Raw genomic sequence first — 18,918 nt, 5'->3', positions numbered from 1 at the left:
TTGTATTTACATTATAGAATATAAAACATTTCCTACATCTATTTTTTTATCATACAGTTAGATCAATTTATTATTTGTTTATAACGTTATTATTTAATTGGTTTATTTTATTGTTCTCCCTTTTGTTTTAAATATAAATTTTTATTTAACTTTTGAACGAAAAAATATTTTTATACTTAATAATATCAAAGAGAAAAAATTTCAGACAATTTTTTCTGTGCATAAAAAATAGCTAAAAGTGAGAGACGCAATATAATTGGAAAAAAAGTACAATATATAAAAAAAAAAATTAAATCTATAATTTTAATTATCATAAATATTGAAAAAATATATATATTATATCTTCATTTTTAACGAAAAAAATGTTATTAAAAATAATGTAATGATAATAATATAAAGGTTTGTGATCTATAGTCATATAAGAAAAAAAAAAAAAAAAAAAAAAAAAAAAAAAAATTATTCTTGCATAATTTATTAGTAATAATAACAATATTTAAAATGGATGAAAAAATAGAATTATTAATCAGTATAATAAACAAATGGACAAACAAGTAATCCAAATTTATAAAAATTGAAAATGTCTACAATACTGTCTCTATCTATACATATATGTGTATGTATATGCTAAATAAACATTTTCCACGTTCTAAAATGTGATATATATATATGTGTGGATGTATATTTTTTTCGTAACAAACTGATTCAGATACGCCCATAAAATATATGTCACGGGCCGGGATGAAGAAAAAAGGGAGCATTAGTATGTATAAAAATATAACCATTTTAGACATAATACACATGTACATGTAAATTTGTACCCTATTTAATTTGTACCCTATTTAATTTGTACCCTATTTAATTTGTACCCTATTTAATTTGTACCCTATTTAATTTGTACCCTATTTAATTTGTACCCTATTTAATTTGTACCCTATTTAATTTATACCCTATTTAATTTCCACCTTTTTTAATCGATCTCACGAAATAATAAACAGTTATAAAGTAATTTTTTTTCACCAAAGCCAAAACGAGCCTATCCCCAAATATAAAATAGATGCATATTTTATAGTAACCGAATTAAGCACATCTAATTTAGATCCTTTTAGTATCTATACAAATAATAATGATAAATATTTTGTAACATTTAAATTTGAAAACGAAACTCTAACACGAACTTTAGATATGAACTTGAACTGTGAAGCATGGATTGATAAGTAGCGAAATGTGAAAATGTTCAATAAAATAATTGAGTGGTCATAATAATATGAAATTTGTCCAAATTATATTCGTGTTGTTAATAAAATATACTTTTTTTTTTTTTTTTTTTTTTTTTTCAAAAATCATAGATTAATAAAAGACAAAGAAAAATTGAGAGGAAACATAAATTTGTCATCCAAGTTAAAATGAGATAAAAATATTTTACGATATAAAAATTTATTTAATTGTATATTTTATCTCTATTTATTTAATGATAAATATGAAAAAAAATGGAAAAAAATGGAAAATTATATTTTTTACACAGTTTGGTTACATAATTTTTCTATAACATTTATAGATTTATGAAATCCAGATTTGCAAAAGCAGTTCCAAAAACAGAGGTCTCATTAATACTCCAAAAAATAAAAGAAGAAAGAGAATTATTAAGAAAAAATAATCAAGAAAAGGAAAAATCTGACGAATCGATAAATGAAAATATATTGAATAAAAATTGTTTTTATGATCAAACTTATGAGTTAGAAAAGATTAATTCTCAATCATATTTAAATAATATAGATAAAAATGAATTAGATCGAAATAAAAAAGAAAACTATCAAAATGATAAATTAAATGAAGCTTTATCTTTTCTTAAATCAAATTTATGTCTTTACTTTTCCAACGCAGACATTAAAAAGAGGGGTATAAAAATAGCACTACTAATAATGCAACTGTAACTATTTTTACGATTTATGTGGTCTCATATATAGTGTTCGCAAAAATAAGACAGAAATATAATGAGTTATACAATTTGGTTATATATTTTTGTTTTATAGGAAAAGTTAAACATAACAATTATGTTGAGATATTAAAAATGATAAACTACAAATTGTGTATTAGCTATTTATATTTTAAAAATAAAGAAAATCAAGAAAATAAAGAAAAAAAATTGGAGCACGAATTAAATGAGGCTACAAATGAATCGGACAAATATTTTTTTTGTGATACGGATGAATGTTTAAGTATAAATGATAATTCTGAAACAGAAGGAAACGATAAAAATAAAAATGTAGAAAAAGAAGATAGAAAATATTTATCTAATTTATTTAATAGTAATAATAAAGAAATAAATTTAATTAAAAATTGTGATATATATATAAATAATATGTTTAATGGGTTTAATATATTTTTTGACAACCCTGAAGAGATACCTCAAAATTCTAATATATTTATTTTTGACAATAATATGGAATCGTATTATAATTATATTTTTACAAACAACTATTACGATTTTTTGTTATATATTTCATATGCTGATGAAGAAGATAACGGGTTTATATATTATAACAATTATGTAAATATCTTACCAAAATATTTATATGAATTAAAAAAGAATAGAGAATTATTTATAGATATGAGTTTTGACAATTTAATTTTATATAAACAATTAATATATGCATGTTATGAAAATGAATTGAATTTTTTATATGATACTCTTTTATTTCAATTTAAAAAATATGATTTATGTGATAGTGGATACATCTATCATATTAAATTTAAAAAAATTCTAGAAGAAAATAATCATATTATATCAAAACAAGAATATAAATTATTGATTCGTATTTTTCATTATAATGATGATAATTATGTCTATTATAAAAATATCAAAGAAGTTATTTTAAAACTTAGGTAAATATTTTTATTTTCATATTTGTCTTATTGTAATTTTTTGAGAACATTGGAATGTATTGATATTTCATGTCTTATTTTTTTATATAAAACAATTATGATTATATATTACATGACTTAATCGTGTAAAATTTTAGAACACCATGTATACATAGATGCACTAATATGTGATTATAATTTATATTTTATTTATTTTTGTAGGTTCGAGGGAATTAGAAATAGTATTTTTGAAAGGAATGCAGATTTGTTACAAAAATATTTATGTGAACAATTAGTAAAACATAATTTAAAAAATAAAAAAAAAATTCATATATTTGATTGTAAATATGTTTTAGATAATTGTGATAAATTATATTTAAATAAAAATACGATTCATACAATATTATGTTCATTAGATTTTGATAAAAATTTAGAATTAGATGTAAATTTGTTTTTAAAAGTAGCAATTACTATTATTATTAATATGATAAAATTAGAAAATATGCAAATGATATATAATATTATCACGGATGATAAACAAAAAAAAGAAGACGGTCAAACTGATGGAGCAAATGGGGCATTCTCAAAAAAAAAGACAATACGAATTGCAGAAAAGGTACCAAAAAAAAATAAAATAAATAAATGAATAAAACTTATACGTATATATTTATGTGCTTATTCAATAAACTACGATGTTATAAAATGTTAAACCATCAAATTGGTTCCTATCAAATTGGTTCCTATCAAATTGGTTCCTATCAAATTGGTTCCTATCAAATTGGTTCCTATCAAATTAGTTCCTATCAAATTATTTCCTGGATATGTATTTTCATTTTTATTTTCATTTTCATTTTTATTTTCATTTTGATAGGCAAATATACCAGCACAAGAATTAGTAGAAATTACCTTAACAAAATTGTTCAAAGTATTAGATGAAAAAAATGAAGGTAAATTTGTCAAAATCGTAAAGCAAATTTGTCAAAATCGTAAAGCAAATTTGTCAAAATCGTAAAGCAAATTTGTCAAAATCGTAAAGCAAATTTGTCAGATATAGAATTGATACGAACTAAATAGATTCTTTACTAAAATTTTTTTTTATTCATATATATTAACATGTATAAATAGTTCTATATATTTATATTCATTATACTCAGATAATTTAAAAATAATTGACTTTATTGAAACATTATTGGAATCAAATAAAAAAAAAAAAATTATAGACATAAAAGAAATATGTAAGTTAAGCAAAAAAGAGTTACAAGGTTTCGTAGCAGAAATCGATACAGAACCCAAAAAAAAAAGCTTTATAAATGAACAGAATAAAAGCAACAGAAGTTTTGAAATTTATAAAAATAGAAAAATTCATTATGCTTCTCATATACATAAATGGTGTTCAAAAACATATCAAATAAGGTATAAATATATATAACATAAATAAATTGAAAAAAAAATAAAATTATTACTCATTTTAAGTGCTAATTTAAGTGCTAATTTTAAGTGCTAATTTTAAATGGTCATTTTTCCTGTTCAGATCGTGTGAATACTATAGCCATTTTTTCAATCATCCTCACAACCTTGTTGAATTGAATGTAAGAAAAAATACCAAATCCTCATTAAAAATGACATAATGAATATATTACATATATAGATATGTACGAGACATGTCGATTCAGACTTATTCTATTACGTTTTGTGTTTTAAAAAGCCGAAAAATGGCGCACCATTATGATTGTTCATTATCAAATGTAGAACAAAGCTGTTCTAATTTTTCATGTGTGTGTGTGTTTGTAAATGCATAATGAAACATGCCCCCCAAAAAATAGCAAATTAAAGCATGCTATATATATATGTATGTATACATTCCTATACACAATTAACAGGAAGATATTAATAAAAGATTACTGTTTTGTGAGGAAGAAAAAGAGTTATTTTAAAAAAAAGGAAATGCACAGGAAAAAACAAAAAAGTGGTGTAAAATAAAAAATAAGCATTTTAATGTGTGTATAAAATGAAAGCGAATTTCATAAGACATATAAGAATATAGAATAAATTAAAAATTGAAAAAAAAAGCATAGTTATGGGAAGAAAACTTAACAGAAAGTTTGCTATACAAAGCAAAGATTTATTTTCGTTACTTTTGCAAATAAGAATATATGCATTAATAAATGCACAATATGTGTACATGGATTAAGATATATATGACCAAATAAATATTTTAACAAATGTAATAATAATATTTTTGTTCATTTATCGTATTGTTCATTTTTTAATTTTATTTAGAAAAATTAATGAGTAATGAATCAGCAGGTAACATAACTTTATTTTGACATTTTGAAATTATATTTGAAACTTCTTTGGATAATTCTATTTTTTTTAATTCCATAAAAGCGGGATTATCTTTAACAGCTAGCCCAATTAATTTGGCAACTTCAGCTTCTCCTTGAGCTTTAATAATAGTAGATTTTTTTTCTTGTTCTGCTTTTAAAACAATATATTTACTTCTTTCTGCTTCTTGTTGTGCTACCTGTTTAGCTTCAACAGCTTTTTCATATTCGGCACTAAAACTTAAGTGAGTAATTGATGCATCATCAAGTAAAATATTAAAATCTTTTGCTCGTCGAACTAATTGATCTCTGACTGATTTGCTTACAACTTCTCTTTGTGTAATTAATTGAGAAGCATTATATTGTGCTACTACACTTTTTAATACTTCATTAATAATAGAAGGTAATACTTTTTCATCATATTCTTTACCTAAAGTTCGATAAATTTCAACTAATTTATATTCATTAGGTCGAGATAATACACGACATGTTATATTAACCATTTGTAAATCTCTTGAACCAGTTAATGACATTAATACTCTTGGTTTTGTTCTAACATCATAAATAATAGATCTTTCAAAATATGGTATTAAAAAATGGGTTCCTTCACCATATATTTTATTTGATAGACCAAATAGTCTATTATATTTTATTGCTCTTTTTCCTGCTTCTACATTATATAAACTGTTGTTAAGTAACCAACTACCAAATGATGTTAAACCAAGTATTGTCCCTACAGTTACTCCAAGTTTCCCTATTTTTCTCAAGTTATGTATGTCAAAGTTTTGAGAGTTATTCATTTTTTTTTTTTTTTTTTTTTTTATATACCACAATCTAACCAGTTTCGAATCTATACATATATGACTCTATAAAAAATTATGCTTAATGTGAGTACTTATTCTTATCTTAAAATAATTTTCCAAAAAAAAAAAAAAAAAAATTATATATGCATAAATAAGCTGATTAATTTGCATATATATTTAACACCTTGTACATTTAACAAATTTATGTATTTATATACATTAATTTATATTTCTCACCATGTAATTATTTTATAATTTTTAACATTTTTTTCTTAGTACATTTCCATTTTATTAGTTGAGGAGAATGTATATAACGTATAAAATTAATTAAATTATAAATAATAAATATAAAAGAAAAAAAAACATTCTTAAAATTTTAGCAAGTCTCATAAAAATTTATTTCATCATAAATAATATATCACTGATATCTATTGAAAAAAAAATAACAAAAATAAATGCAATATGATCTTGGAGCGCATATATAAAATATAGGAATTTACTGTGTAATTTCTATTTGTCAAAAATTAAAATATTTTGAATGAATAGCTTTAATTTGAATATTTTATAAAAAATATAAAATACACAACAAATATAGATTTATAAGGATGAAAAAATAAAAGTTTTATTTCATATGTAAAAAGCCATTAAAAAAATGTATGTATAGAAAATTAAAAATTAAGCGAAATAGAAAGATTGTTTTATTCTCTACAATCTATGTATTTTATGTGTATAATTTAATCATGTGGTATCATATAGCTATAGAAAATGTTCAAATTAAAAAAAAATAATTTTAATGCGTATTATTTTGCTATTATATTTTTCTATTATGTTTTGCTATTATATTTTTAGTATGGCAAAATTAGGAAATTATAATGCAGAGTTATTTAGGTAAATGAAGTTTAAAAATGCTTTATTATCCAAATAGTGTATGTCGTTATGTACCCCCGATTATCAGGTGTATCAATTTGTGTGCGTATATACGTATACACACCATTTGGGCTATATAACTATGTTTGTTACAAATTGTGGATATTATGTTTAATACATAGTTTCAAAGAAAAGAGAACATAAAAAGAAAGATAAATGACATGGTTAAATCTATTGTATTTATAAAACATATAAATGTTCTAATTGGTTGTTTTGGGAATTGGTTTAATATTAATTATTTTATTTTTATCTCTTAATTTATATTCCAAAAAATATAAAAAGTAAAAATATGTAATATTAAATAAGTCTACATTTATTAAATGATCAAGTAATAAATAAGTATATATATAATATTTATTAATCATTGATAAATGTGTATATATGAAAAGATATAAAATATTATACATCAAAATGGTGTAAGTATTACATATTACGAAATTTAAATATAAATATATTGACTTATAATTTTTTATTTTTTTTTATAATTTAACTTTTTGCCTGAACGTTCATAAATTTAAAGGGACAGCCATCAATATAATGTGATTAATACAATATACATTAAATTTTATGTAATGTTTTTTTTTTTATTTTGATGGAATATATATTTTGATGAGGTAAATATAGTTTGCAATTTCGATTTTCATATGTTATCATCTTCTTTGAAATGTTATAATCATATAGTATATGTGAAAATAATTTTTTTTTTTATTAATATTTGTCTTAATAGAGGAAAATAATTACAAATAAAATTCATTGACTTTTTAATAATTAAAATATATCGCCATATTATAAAATGACCCAAATTTGAAAACAAAATAATATATCAAAGGGGGTGATTTTTATTGATTTTTAGGGTGATATTTCATAATATTTTATGAATATTCCATTATATGATAAGGATTAAATAATTTATAATATTAAATATTCATAATTTTATAGACAATATTTTATGCGCAATATTTTTCGATTTTTAAAAATAATATTTGATGCAATAAAATGATTTCAATATTTATAGCACTCTTTTAATTACAAAAAAAAGACGAAAAGTATATAATATTATCTAAGCACCTTTTAAGAGTATAATTCATATGCTTATTAAAATTTGGGCATTGTATATATATATATATATATGTGTTTTTTTTAATGTGTATAAATGGTAATATATATCATCTACTGTTTGGAAAAGGCTTATTCTATATAATATAATACTTATTATTATTATTTTATTCTTAAGAATTTTTATAGTCTTATTTTATATTAATTTTTTTTTTCCATAATTAAATTAATATTTTTATATATTTATTTTAAAACAAACATATAACGAAATATAGATGTGTATCATTGCAGTGCCCTCACGTATCATCATATATATTTTTTAGCGCATTGCTTTATTTTATTATTTTTATTTTTTTGTTTGCTCCATATTTCTATTTTAATATTTATGTTCGTATTTTTACTTGTTATAAGTAAAAGATATATAGAAAGAAATTGAGAACGCATAAATTATTAGTATTCATAATTTAATACCTTATTAAATTATATAATCCTATTTAGTGAATATAATATATGCATCTTTTGTCATTTTATTGTCCCATATTTCATTTATTTTTTCTTTCCTCCTTTTTAATATTATGAGAATATATAAAAAAGCATTCATTGTTATTTGCATCTCCCTTTTTATGCATATTTTTTTAGTACCATTTTGTGATTTCATGGAATACTTAACAATATATATTGTGTGAATACATGTATGTATATATGTATGTATATATATATGCAGATTTCTATATAAGTATATATAATTTCATGTGTATATTTCATGCGTATATTTCATGCGTATATTTATGCATAGCTGTGTGATGCTATATATGGGGATAATATAATTGGCTCAAAATTATTAATCAAAATATTTTTATTGTATGTTAATTTGTTTGTATATAAATAAAAAGAACGATATTATTTACTATGTGAAAATTGAATCCATATATTTTGATCATATTATTGAATTTGTAAATATGTATTACATATATTGTGTAAAAATATATGAGATGATGATAGATTATATATTTCAGTGCATATATACATTATCATTTCTTATAGACATTATACAGTTTGTTTAAATAAAAATTATTATTTATAATGTTATACTTTTTTATCAATATATATTTATGATAATAATTCATTTGGTGTATATAATTATTTATGATGTCTTATCTGCAAAAATATTAATAAATGATAAGACACATTATATTCCTATTTGTTTTTCAGTTTATTATAGTAGTCAATTTAAACAAAATGATACGATACTATTTTTATTTTTTAATAATTCATCATTCATCATTAATTGGATAACCATGAAGAGTCTAGTATTTATATTTTATTATTTTGTTAACAGATAGTGAAAATGTTTATATGTATAACCAGAGAGAATAGTTGTTTTGTTTATCTTAATTAGCTATTTTGATATAATTCGAGTTTAACTTATATATTTTATATAATTTTGGTGTGTGCACATATATAATTGTACAATTTATATGCATACAATAGTATGTTTATAGAAAAACAGTAAAGAAACTTATTAATATTTTTATTAAATTATATATATTACCATTTTTATTTATAAACTTGTTTTATGGCTTTTTTTTTTTTTTTTAATTTTTAAGAACATTTGTAATTTTGACTATCCTTTATTCTACACCATGTGTGTACATTTTCACATGAGAGCTAGCCACACATGCATACATATATATATAATATACATATACATACATTTATATATACATATATAATATATATATATACATAGATTATATTATGTGTATGGAAACTATTGATAATGTGACCGAAATATAAGCAAACAAAATGATGGATTAATTATAAGTTATATTTTTTACCTTTTAATTCATGAAAACATGTATATGAATATGGCTATAAAATAAATACATATAAAATAGAACAAAAAATGAGATTTGAAACATATTATATATACCTTTGATTATTTCCCATGTTTACAAAAAAAATAAAAAGGGAAAAAAATGAAGTATTATTATTTAATATATGAAAGTGTGATACTATTTTCATGTAATTTTTATATATTTGTATTTTTTAAAAAAGTTGATTATCATATATTTTTTTTTATTATGTATTATTATTATATTTTTAAAAGGAATTTAATAAGCACCAATACAGCATTTGACACAAATCAATACCTAAATAATGCTAAAAAAAATGCGTGTATAATTAATGTATAATTATTTTATTATTTTTTAAGTATAAAATAATATATTTTATTCAATTCATATACCTTATTGTTAAGTAAAATATATAAGCAACTATTCATTTATTATTTTTTTTTTTTTTTTTTTTTTTTTTTTTGATCGTGCCCATGTTTATTTCATATATAAAAAATATTTTAAATTAAATAAATTTATATATGCTTATATTATATGTATTAAATAAATATATACCCTATTTTTTGACTACCTATATTTACTTGCTTTTATTTATATATAAGGGAAAATATTATGAAAAATTATGCTTTTTCTTTACAAAAAATTTCATTTTTTTACTTATTAAGGAACATAATTATACTTAAAAAAAAAAAGAAAAAAACAAATAAAATTTAAAAATAAATATAATATTTATGAATTTTCATAAATATATTTAAATAATTCAAAAAAAAATTATTTAATATTTTATGTATATAATACAAAATAAATGTATATTAATTATACATATTTTTGTAAAGAGGAATACTATAAGCAATGATCCCATATATATATGAATTTATACATCTATATTCCCATATAGCAAATTTTATGAATATACAAATAATCTGAAGCCTTTTCATTTTTTTTTAATAATAGAGGAAATAATAATACATATTTTATAATACCAAGAAAATATATTAAAACTATTTTAATGATTTTATAATTTTAAAAAAACAATGATGAAATAAAAAATATGTATATTTTTTACATATATATCTCGTTTTTTTTTTATAAATTTTATGGTTCATGGACATAAAAATTGTAATTAATTATGAATTATTTTTTTATATAATCATATTTAATTATAATTTTAATATTATATTTGTATACTCAAATATAATATTGAATATTACCAATCGAAACATAAAAAAAAAAAAAGGAGAATGATAGATTACGTTTAATGATTAGTATATTTTGAAGAAAAAGAAAAATTATTTGCGTTTTTTTTTTTTTTTTTTTTTTAAATGCTGTGAATAATTTGAATATATAATACCAAATAAATACATATGTAATCATGAAAAGGGGGGAACACAAATAAGTCTATATAGCAATAATTGCATCAGAAAAATAAACACATGCTTATACATTTATGATATATCACATGTATATGTTTCTCCCTCTCTCTCTATATATATATATAGATATAGATAAATATATTTTCCATTATTATTAATTGTTCATAACTATTTATATATAATGAATAATGTGTATAAATATGATGAGTTATATTCATGTGTATTAAAACCATATGAAAACAATGGATTTACCAATTATTATTTAAATAATACAGAACAGTTAATAAAATGTTATAAGTATTTAATTGGGTTCCATATTATTTTAGAACTTTTGATAAAACATGGGGAAACGTTAAGTAAGGAAGCATTAAAAGATGACCAGAATGATTTGTATAAATGTGTAAACAATCAAAATAAAAATAATGTAAATAGTATCCAAATTTATAACAATGATGATGATAATAAAATAATTGATGACAATTTTAGAAATAGAATAAATAACCCTCAAAAATGTAACAATTCTTCTACAAGTGTGTATAATATATCTAATGGTTGGTATAATAATAGAAATGAAAATAAACTAACAAAATACGATACAGCATATCATGATATATCATTTTATAATAACAAAATTATAAATCGAGAAATAAATAATTTTTCGAAAGAAGGAGAAATTCAACTTTCGAATGATCAAGATAATGATAATAATTATATTTTCAAATATAAAAAAAATATTATTTATAATAATGTAAATATTAAAAATGGTAAAAGAAAGAGAGTTATTATTTTAAATGATTCAAAAAAAAAAAAAAAAATATCAAACATGACATTTAATACAATAGTAACATATAAAAATGGAAAGAAAAATGAAAAAAAAAAAAAAAAATTTATTCATCCTAATTTCCCATTTTTTATACATGAAATAAAATCGATTGTTACATTTAAAAATTTCCAAAAGAATATTTTCTTATATAATATATTAAACGATTTTAAAAAAGTGGTCTATATCAAAAAAATGATAAAATATCAAGAATTTTCTTTTATTTTGAATAAAAATATAAAGTTAGTTATTATATCAGATGAAATAAATAAATTTAGAATGTTTAAGTGCATTTTTGAAATTAACAAAATATCGAATAAATTTATTTTTTATTTAATATATATAGACAAAAATGTTTATCAATTTATTAACTATTTTTTATCTAAAAAATATCTAAGGGTTATAAAAATTGGGACTATTAATATATCGAATAATATAATCACTGACAACATTAAATATAATAAAAATAAGAATGAGAATTATGCAATCATGATAATAAATCCTTTTAAATATAATTTGTTTGAAAATTTTATTCAAATTTTTAGGAAATTAATTCATAATATGAAAAAAAAAAATTATACTAGTATTAATAAAATAAAACTAATTAAGGAAGAAACAATAAAAATGGAAAATAGTTGCATATCCTTTTCTTTTCCTTACAAAATAAATGATAAAATTATATCCATTTTACGCCATACTATTTTTAAACTAATAAAACGATATATCAGTGCAAAAAATAAATTTCCATTACCCCCCAAAAATAATATAAGGCATGTTAAATATATTTATAAACTTTTTTTATTTTTCTTTTTTAACATGTTTAAAAAATGTAGTAACATGTTTAAAGAAATGAAATTAAAGACATTTTTAAATATAGAAGAAGATATTGATCGTTATAAATTTTGTAGTCAAAATAAAGAAACAATTTTTAATATTAAGCATATTTTCCCATATATTAACAATTTTAAATGTGATAAAAAATATAAAAAATTATTAAATAAGTTTGAACATAATTTAAAGCATATAATAAAATCTAAAATAAATTATGATAAAAAAAACTCTCCAAGATGTTGTAGTAATATGAACGATGGTGATAATAAAAATTATAATTATTCTAATAATAACTACTCGAATAATAATAATTCTAGAGATGTAAATAATAATAATTTGGGAAATTATGATGGTAATAAATTTTTCGGCAATAGCAATAATGATGGCATGGACGCAGGAGGTACAGGAGGTGGAGGTGATGATAATAGCAACAGTAACAATAACAATAATAATAATAATGGTAATAACTATTATGATTCAGATGAAGAAGATGAAAAAAGGAAAAATGGAAATAAAAATAATTTAGAGGAAAAATTAAAAAACGGAAATACATATAACAATGATATGAATAATGGAGATTATAATAATATGGATGATAATATAAATAAAAATAATGATATGTTTGTAAATAATTTTTCAAATATGGAAAATAAAGTAGATGGGGGGTTTAATAGAAACCCATCAGCTTCGTTAAGCGATAAAGGTGGAATGATGCCAGAAGAAATAACAGATATGAATAATCAAAGTTTAAATCATATTAATTTTATCAACAATAAAAATATAAAAAATATGATGAATGCCAATGGGATGATATCACATAGTGGGGGCAATATAGAAATGAATAATAATAGAATTGGAAATACATCATTAAATCAAATGATGAATTTAAATAATAATAGTAATGCATATATTCCATCTGATTCATTAATGCATGATATGAAACAACCATCACAATTGTTAAAATCAAAACAAAATTTATATAATCTTGGAACTCAAAATTCGATCGATAATAATAAAAATGATAATAATAATAATAATAAATTAAATAATCCTGCACAAGGTAATAGAAATAATAGCAATAATATAGTTCCTCCTAATTTTATGCAAAATTCATTACATCAGCAATTTCAAATTCAACAACAATTAAATTTCCAACAATTGTTACATGAACAAAATATGCATCAATATAATATGATGCAAGGAAATCAAAATAAATATCCAAATCAACCACAATTACAAAAACAAGGAAATAATGCACCATTATTAAATATTCCACAAATGGTTCCTATGAATCCAAATGATCAAAGAAATGTTATGGTTAGCCAAAAGATTCCAAGAAATCCAATAACTTCTGTAAATTCAACTGAATCAGCAAATAATAGTCAAAGAAATTCAACTACAGCTATGAACCCATCATTAATTTCTAACCAATCTAATCATGTTAATCAAGTTTCTATGAAATTTCCATATAAAGGAAATAATCCATCTCAAAATATTAATAATTCTAATATTGGTAGTATTAATGGTCCACATCATATTCAACAAGTACAGCAACAACAATCTATGCAACATTTGCAACAATCTCAAAGAAACAGCTTACAAACAAATCCAGGTAATAAATCTAATATGCAACATAATATGATGCAATTGCATCCACAAAATTCTCAATATATGATGCAAGGAAAAAATACTAATCCACAACAGTTAATGCAACAACCTCAACAAAATTTACAAAAAGTTCAACACCAATTATTTCAATATGCACAAGGTGTACAACAACAAATGATTCCACCTCAAAAGAATATGAATCCTGCATCTATGAATCCCGCATCTATGAATCCTGCATCTATGAATCCCGCATCTATGAATCCTGCATCTATGAATCCTGCATCTATGAATCCACAAATGAATAGACAACAAAATCATATGCCACCAATGGGAGGAGGTAACACTGCATCAACACCTCATGGGTCGTTAAATCAACAAAATATTCCACAATTTATGCACAATAATAATAATCCGGTACATGTATATCAACCACATAATGCACCCTTTATACAAAGGTCATCAACATCAGGACAGCCAATTTCACATCAACAAATTCCTTTTGAGTGGATGCATAATCCATATTTGCAACAACAATATCTTTTACAACAATGTCATTTAACACCTCAACAATTATATATTCAACAACAACAACAAAAGCAACATAATCTTTTACAACAAAAACAACAAACAATGATTCAACATCAACAACAAGGTATACCCTCGATACTTCTGAATCAACAGAAGCAAGGAGGAATTCAGATGCATCATAATAATTCACAACAACAACAGCAACTTTTGGCAATCCAACATATGAATTTTCCATTTAAAGAAAATGTGCCTGTAAATTTTCATCACCAAATTTATAAAGATAATATAATTGGAATAAATACAAATTTCGATTCAATGCAAAATTTAAATGAAATGCAAAGGATAAACGACGAAATGATGAAAGGAAAGCTATTAAGTGTATCTAGCAATAACAATAATAATAATAATAATAATAATATTAATAGTACTAGCAATAGCAATAGCAATAGCAATAACAATAACAATAATAATAATAATACTACTATAGAAGGTGTAACAGAAGATGATATATTTGATAGTAACTATCATTGTGATATATGTAATAAAGATATAACACATACTATTCGTATACGTTGTGCAGATTGTGTTGATTTTGATTTATGTATAAATTGCTTTAGTAGCGGGAAAGAAATAAAATCTGAAAAATGTGAACACTATAATTATCACAATTATATTCCAATACCTAAATATGATTTTCCATTATATAAATTAAATTGGAGTGCAGAAGAAGAATTATTATTATTGGATGGAATAAGTAAATATGGTTTTGGTAATTGGGAACAAGTCGCTGATTTAGTAAATTCTGTAGCTAAAATTCCTAAAACAAATAAAGAATGTGAAACTCATTATTATAATTATTATTTAAAATCTAGTTGTGCACCCTTACCTGATAATAAAAGATTATTAATAAAACCAGATGGAAGCCCATATGATATTGAACATGTTATAGAAAAAGATATAAACGAAAATGAAGATTATGTACAAACAAAAAATAAAAAAAATACAAGAACACAAATTATTGGATATTGGCCATTAAGAGGAGATTTTGATATAGAATATGATAATGATGCTGAATTATTATTAGCTGATATGGAATTTAAAGAATCTGATTTGCCTCAACAAAAAGAATTAAAATTACAAGTATTAGAAATATATAATTCTAAATTAGATGAAAGAATTTATAGAAAACGAACTGTTATTGAAAGAGGTTTATTGGATACGAAATCACAATTACAAAAAGATAAAAAAAGAACAAAAGAAGAAAAAGAATTATATACTGCTCTTAAACCTTTATCTAGATTCCTTTCTCCTCAACATCATGAATATTTTATACAATTATTATTAGAAGAACAAAAGTTGCGTCAGCGATTAACAAAATTACAAGAATGGAAAACTTTGGGATTGCAAAATATTGAGCAAGTGCAAGAATATGAAGTGGAAAAAAATAGAAGAGCAAAAGAATCAATAAAACAACAACAAGAAAATACTGATAATAAAGTAACAAAAACATTTAAAAGTTCAAAAAATGAATATAAAATTAAAAGTGAAGAATTAGAAGATAATAATAATAATAATGATAAAAAATTAAATATAGAAACATTTTTAGCTTTAGATTTGTTAAATGAAAAAGAAGTTGAATTTTGTAAAGATATGAAACTTCCAATATTGTTCTTTTTATTAATTAAACGATTATTAATTATGGAAGTAAGTAATACAAATATTAGTATGTTGAAAGACATTAATGAATTAAAATTAAAGGGATATAAGGTTGGCCAACTTTATGATTTTTTCCTAAGTTTTGATTTAAACCAGAAAGATGAAAATCTGATAAGCGATATTGCAGGTGCAGGTGCTGATGATAATTTTGACGATAAGTATCCACATTTTAAAAGAGGAGAAGAAAAAAAGAAGAGGGGAAGACCACATATTGATTTTAGTTCACTAGATGGAATAGAAAAAAATGAAATGAATGATCATAATATTGGAACAGGGCCAAATACACAAAGCGGTAACTATAATAATGCAAATGGATATAATAATAAAATCGATATTTCTAAAAATTCAATACATATAAATAATATAGAGGACGATAATACCAAATCTCATTCTATACATAATGATAACTCCACAAATTTAGAAACAAGTCAAATTGTTGAAAAAAACGATGATGGCCAATCTAAAAATAATGATGATACTATACTAAATGATAAAAGTGATAAAAATGACAAAAATGACAAAAATGAAAAAAATGACAAAGTTGAGAAAAATGACAAAGTTGCCAAGGCTGACAAAGTTGAGAAAAATGATAAAAATGACAAAAATGATAAAAGTGACAAAAATGACAAAAATGATGATGATTTACATTTATCTGAAAAAAACAATTCAACATTAAATGAGATGAACGAAGAAGTCGAAGAAATTGGCAAAAAAGGTAAAGATAAAAAAAACAAAAAGGATGAAAAAAAAAATTCGCAATTATTAGATACATCAAAAACTAGTGATTTATTCAATGGGTTGGAACAACAAAGTTCAAATAACCAAGAAAATTTATCTGAAAAAAAAAAAAAAAGTCCCAAAAAAAGAAATAGTATAAATGAAGAAAAAGCAGAAAATACTAAAACCACAAATGATACAGAAAAGGAAACTACTATGAATTATAATAGTGACAATGATGATGATGATAATAATAATAATAATAAAAAAAATAATAATAAAGGAAAAAAAAAGTCAAATTTAAAAAAAAAATCGAACGATATATTTAACGATACTAATAACAATCCAACTAAAAATGTGCAAACTAAGAAGAAGGGAAATGATAATAGTGTGACAAACGAAAAGGAGGGTTCTGCATGTAGTACTAGTTTATCTAATAATATTAATAATAGCGATACATTATTGAATAAGGGTGAAAAAAAAGCATCAACAAAAAATGATGATTCTATAAATATTACAAATGGAGAAATTAACGTAAAAAGAAAAGGTAGTAATAGCAAATTAAAGAAAGGTAATATTGAATATGAATTAAATGGAAAAGATTCAAAAAATAGTCATATAGATATCGAAAATGAAAATACAGTAGCAGAAGATATTTTTGAATCTACTATTGATGTTGATGATAAAATAAAAAAAGATAAAAGATTGGCTAGTAACAATACTATAGCATCTACTTCATCTATACTAAGCAAAAATGATAAACAAAAAAAAAATCTCAAATCTAAAAATGATCATAATGTAAGTACAGATATTATGTCATCATCAAGTATAGAGTCAACAAAAGATCGTGACAAAAAAAGTAAAAATAATGATGAACCTTCTAAAAAAAAAACAAATAAAAAAAGAACCCTTTCCAGTTTAATATTTAGCGCAAAAAAAGCCATGAAATTGTGATTATTTATAGTTTTGTTTTTGGTATATATATATTATATATATATACATATATATACACATATATATTATACATTTATACGTATGACTGTATGCATACGTATTATATGCGTATATAGAATCGCTTGTGATAGTCATTGTTAGCCCTTATTAATAAAAATGCTATTTTTTAAAGCATACTGTTTATTAAGTAAATATGTTTCATTTATGTTGATGTTTACGTCCTTGTTGATATTGTCATACACCCGCATGCATATATGTATATATACATTTTGTTTATATTATTTTTATTGTTATATTCATGGTTTGATTTTATAATAACTTTTATTTTACTTTACTTTATTTTACTTTATTTTACTTTATTTTATTTTATTTTATTTACTTCATTTTTTTTTCACCATTTAAAACCTATTTATTAATAATAAACAATATTACGATTTTTTATTCTTGTAATTTTTATGTCATATCTATATATATATATATAAAAACAGTTTTTTAAAAAATAAATAAATTAATAATACTATCTATGCTTTTTTATGCACAGTA

At 21.5% G+C, this 18,918-nt stretch overlaps 3 protein-coding genes across 3 annotated transcripts; 2 read left to right on the top strand and 1 right to left on the bottom strand.

The window, feature by feature from the left end:
* Positions 1-498: 498 nt before the first annotated feature.
* On the top strand, positions 499-4,796 carry PY17X_1216400 (conserved Plasmodium protein, unknown function; the record flags this gene model as incomplete). Its single annotated transcript, XM_022956753.1, has 11 exons — positions 499-551; positions 707-760; positions 996-1,214; positions 1,347-1,397; positions 1,556-1,896; positions 2,031-2,883; positions 3,085-3,478; positions 3,734-3,809; positions 4,017-4,275; positions 4,394-4,451; positions 4,743-4,796. 11 exons carry the CDS (start codon positions 499-501, stop codon positions 4,794-4,796), a joined length of 2,412 nt encoding a protein of 803 aa, XP_022812608.1.
* A 338-nt stretch (positions 4,797-5,134) lies between these two features.
* Positions 5,135-5,986, bottom strand: PY17X_1216300 (uncharacterized protein; the record flags this gene model as incomplete). The annotated part of the gene is made up of 1 exon (XM_723235.1): positions 5,135-5,986. The coding sequence occupies one exon, from the start codon at positions 5,984-5,986 to the stop codon at positions 5,135-5,137; it is 852 nt and encodes a 283-aa protein (XP_728328.1).
* Positions 5,987-11,382: 5,396 nt separating this feature from the next.
* On the top strand, positions 11,383-18,375 carry PY17X_1216200 (uncharacterized protein; the record flags this gene model as incomplete). The annotated part of the gene is made up of 1 exon (XM_718918.2): positions 11,383-18,375. One exon carries the CDS (start codon positions 11,383-11,385, stop codon positions 18,373-18,375), a length of 6,993 nt encoding a protein of 2,330 aa, XP_724011.2.
* Between the last annotated feature and the right edge of the window lie 543 nt (positions 18,376-18,918).

The sequence above is a fragment of the Plasmodium yoelii genome, assembly GCF_900002385.2.
Source record: "Plasmodium yoelii strain 17X genome assembly, chromosome: 12".
NCBI classification, from domain to species: domain Eukaryota; phylum Apicomplexa; class Aconoidasida; order Haemosporida; family Plasmodiidae; genus Plasmodium; species Plasmodium yoelii.
This window is presented reverse-complemented; position numbering and strand designations above follow the sequence as displayed.